Genomic DNA, 3,126 nt, shown 5'->3' on the forward strand with positions numbered 1-3,126 from the left:
GCCGAGTCGGCTGCTCCATCGCGGTTCTCTCCTGAGAACGTCGGTCTGTGCATGCTGTGACTCCAATAAATCAGATTATTCCTAAGGGTAACTGCAAAATCGGGCCTGACATCGTTGGCTGAGTTGCACAACGCTGAAATCCAGTGTCTTGATGGTTTTATTTTTCAGAGCGACTTCGTTTCAGCTGCTCTGGAATGGAGATTTCTTCTCACCAGTTTCACCTCTTGCAGCAACTGAATGAGCAGCGCAGGCAGGACTTGTTCTGCGACTGCAATATCCTGGTGGAGGGGAAGGTCTTCAAAGCCCATCGCAATGTGCTCTTCGCCAGCAGCGGCTATTTCAAGATGCTGCTCTCTCAGAGCTCAAAGGAGACGAGCCAGTCGACGACAGCCACATTCCAGGCGTTTTCTCCCGACACATTCACGGTTATCCTGGACTTTGTGTATTCAGGGAAACTGTCTCTGACGGGTCAGAACGTCATTGAGGTCATGTCTGCTGCCAGCTACCTGCAGATGACCGATGTTATCAGTGTGTGTAAAACCTTCATCAAGTCCTCCCTGGACATCAGTGAGAAGGAGAAGGATCGTTACTTCAGTCTGTCAGATAAAGATGTCAATTCGAATGGTGTGGACCGGTCCTGCTTGTACAGCTCCGGCTGGAGGGCGGAGAGCAGCCCCCCACACTCACACCTGAGCCCAGAGCAAGGGACGTGTATGATGGGTGGCAACACGTGGAGTGGTTTCAGCTACTACCCAACCACTCCGAGGAACACCCCACAGCAGCTGTCCAAACACGAGCCACGGCAGGAGACCGGGAAGAAACCCCGGCACCCAGGGCCGCAGCCGCCCTCTGACATCCTGCACTATAAGTCCAGCAAGCTGGAGGAGAGGGCAGCTGAGCCCGGCGGGCACAGTGCTCCGGCTGAGGAGCAAGTTCAGATTGAAGCAGAGGCTGAATCTCCTCACGTGGGCTACCAGTACGGGCAGGGCTCTGATGTGATGCCGAGGAGCCTGGCTGTGCCGCAGCCGGAGCATGAATCGCCCCGTTCCTCCAGTAAACTGAAGGCCTCAAAGGCAGAGGAGCAGTACACAAGCATGCCCTCCATCCTGGGAGTCATGGGCAGCTGGGCTGAAGGTGAGTGACCACTAATGCTGCAGGGGCATGGTCACCTCTCAGTATAGGTTCCGTCTGCAAGTAAATGTGCTTTACTGAGTGTACCGTATCCACAAAGCCAGCTGGTTGTCCAGGAATCGAAGTTTGGAAAGTTGAAGTCTTTATTTGTTACTAATTTTGACTTTTTGAGGTACCTGGTTTATTAAAGCTTTCAAAGTACGTTAGTGGCTCTACAGCTTCATCTTTTGAATTTAATTCGGGATCTTTTGGGATGTTTTCCAGCTCACTGTAATAAAGTTAACAGCCCTCTCCTTTCACTCCTGTGTGACATACGGGAAAACACAAGATTTCTCTGCTTGGAAAGACCTATGATAATCTTTTCCTAATAAAAGTTATTTGCCATTCTGCTCTGTAGAATGCCTTTTCCTGAGTGTTACATGACTAGATGTGTTATCATAGAATCAGACCGCCTTGGGTTGGAAAGGACCTTAACGCTCATTCAGTTCCAATCCCCTGCCGTGGGCAGGGACGCCTCACACTAGAGCAGGTTGCTCCAAGCCCCTGTGTCCAACCTGGCCTTGAACACTGCCAGGGATGGGGCAGCCACAGCTTCTCTGGGCACCCTGTGCCAGCGCCTCAGCACCCTCACAGGGAAGAGCTTCTTCCTTATATCTAACCTGATATAAGGACGTTCAGACCCATTCCCTCTTGTCGTTATCACTCCAGTCCCTGATGAAGGTCCCTCTCAGCATCCTTGTAGCCCCCTTCAGCTATTAATCTCTTCCTTTTTTCAACCCACCTTGTTTCCCAGCAGACGATCTGCCCAGGATGAGGTTCAAGTGCCCGTTCTGCACTCACGTGGTGAAGAGAAAAGCCGACCTCAAGCGGCACCTGCGGTGCCACACGGGGGAGCGGCCGTACCCCTGCGAGGCGTGTGGGAAGAGGTTCAGCCGGCTGGACCACCTCAGCAGCCACTTCCGAACAGTACGTACCCCAGGAGCTGCAGCTTTTGTTCAGCGTGTAACTAACCACAGTATGAGTGGGTCTGGGTGATCTAGTGACTCCTGTAAAGAAGAGGTAATAGAGAATTTGGGGTTGCTGAAGTCAGTTTGAGGCGTATTTTGTATGAAAGGGGATGAATTTGTTTGTTAACTGATGCTTGCAAAGGTGAAGCGGGCAGTTGGTGCCTCTCAAAATGAGTTAATGCGGCCGTTTCACACTACTCCAACCCTACTCTGTGTCACTGTAACCCCCGCTTCTTTGTGGATACATTATCAAATCCATTCCTTTCCATTTTCCCAGATTCACCAGGCTTGCAAGCCCATCTGCAGGAAGTGTAAGCGCCACGTGACGGAGCTGACGGGCCAAGTGGTCCAAGAGGGGACGAGGCGTTACAGACTCTGTAACGAGTGCTTGGCTGAAGCTGGCATAGACAGTATCCGCATTGACTTGGAGGCGGAAGCACCCCTGGAATTCCCACCAGATGGAGACAAGGATTCCAGGTGGCACTATGGGGAAGATAACAGATCGGATGTGGAGATCGTGGAGGATGGGTCAACCGACTTGGTCATTCAGCAAGTTGATGACAGTGAGGATGAAGCAGATGAAAAGGAAGTAAAACCAAACATTAGGTAGCTGCAAGGCAAGAACTAGGAATTCCCTGTCAGAGGGAGAATGCACTGTCTTGACGATACACCCTCCACCAGCCTGTTGTTAACCATACGGAGACAGTGGTTTCTCCTGAGCAGGTCCAGACTTGCATGTATCTACGGACATGCTGTTGTGTCCGTTCTGAGTTCTGTGATCAGAAGACAAATATTTGCTTCGCCAGAGATGATCCATCCTTAAATCAGATAATGGATGAAGATGGGAGCTGAAGTACTGCATGGATAACTGTATAGGAGACAGTGGGTCACTTCTCAAACCCTCTTTCAAGAGAGTGAGGTCTAAATACTTTAAAAAGTCACACACCACGAGATTGCTCACTCTTTAACCTACCAGAGATGTGGGGTT

General features: G+C 50.9%; 1 protein-coding gene across 2 annotated transcripts; it reads left to right on the forward strand.

Moving 5' to 3' along the window:
- The first annotated feature begins 194 nt into the window (after positions 1–194).
- Positions 195–2,765, forward strand: ZBTB8A (zinc finger and BTB domain containing 8A). Of its 2 annotated transcripts, none has more exons than XM_010019289.1 (3): positions 195–1,134; positions 1,928–2,097; positions 2,416–2,765. In XM_010019289.1, exons 1-3 carry the CDS (start codon positions 195–197, stop codon positions 2,746–2,748), a joined length of 1,443 nt encoding a protein of 480 aa, XP_010017591.1. In that variant the 3' UTR covers positions 2,749–2,765. The 2 variants fall into 2 exon arrangements, with proteins under 2 accessions (XP_010017591.1, XP_010017592.1); XM_010019290.1 differs by having other exon boundaries at positions 195–1,044; positions 1,925–2,097.
- The last annotated feature ends 361 nt before the right edge of the window (positions 2,766–3,126 follow it).

This window comes from Nestor notabilis, unplaced genomic scaffold (genome assembly GCF_000696875.1).
Source record: "Nestor notabilis isolate BGI_N333 unplaced genomic scaffold, ASM69687v1 Scaffold33117, whole genome shotgun sequence".
NCBI classification, from domain to species: domain Eukaryota; kingdom Metazoa; phylum Chordata; class Aves; order Psittaciformes; family Psittacidae; genus Nestor; species Nestor notabilis.

Coding starts and splice junctions, on each gene's coding strand:
- ZBTB8A (XM_010019289.1), top strand. CDS start 195: ATGGAGATTTCTTCTCACCAGTTTCACCTCTTGCAGCAACTGAATGAG. Junction 1,135..1,927: donor CATGGGCAGCTGGGCTGAAG/GTGAGTGACCAC, acceptor GTTTCCCAGCAG/ACGATCTGCCCAGGATGAGG. Junction 2,098..2,415: donor TCAGCAGCCACTTCCGAACA/GTACGTACCCCA, acceptor CCATTTTCCCAG/ATTCACCAGGCTTGCAAGCC.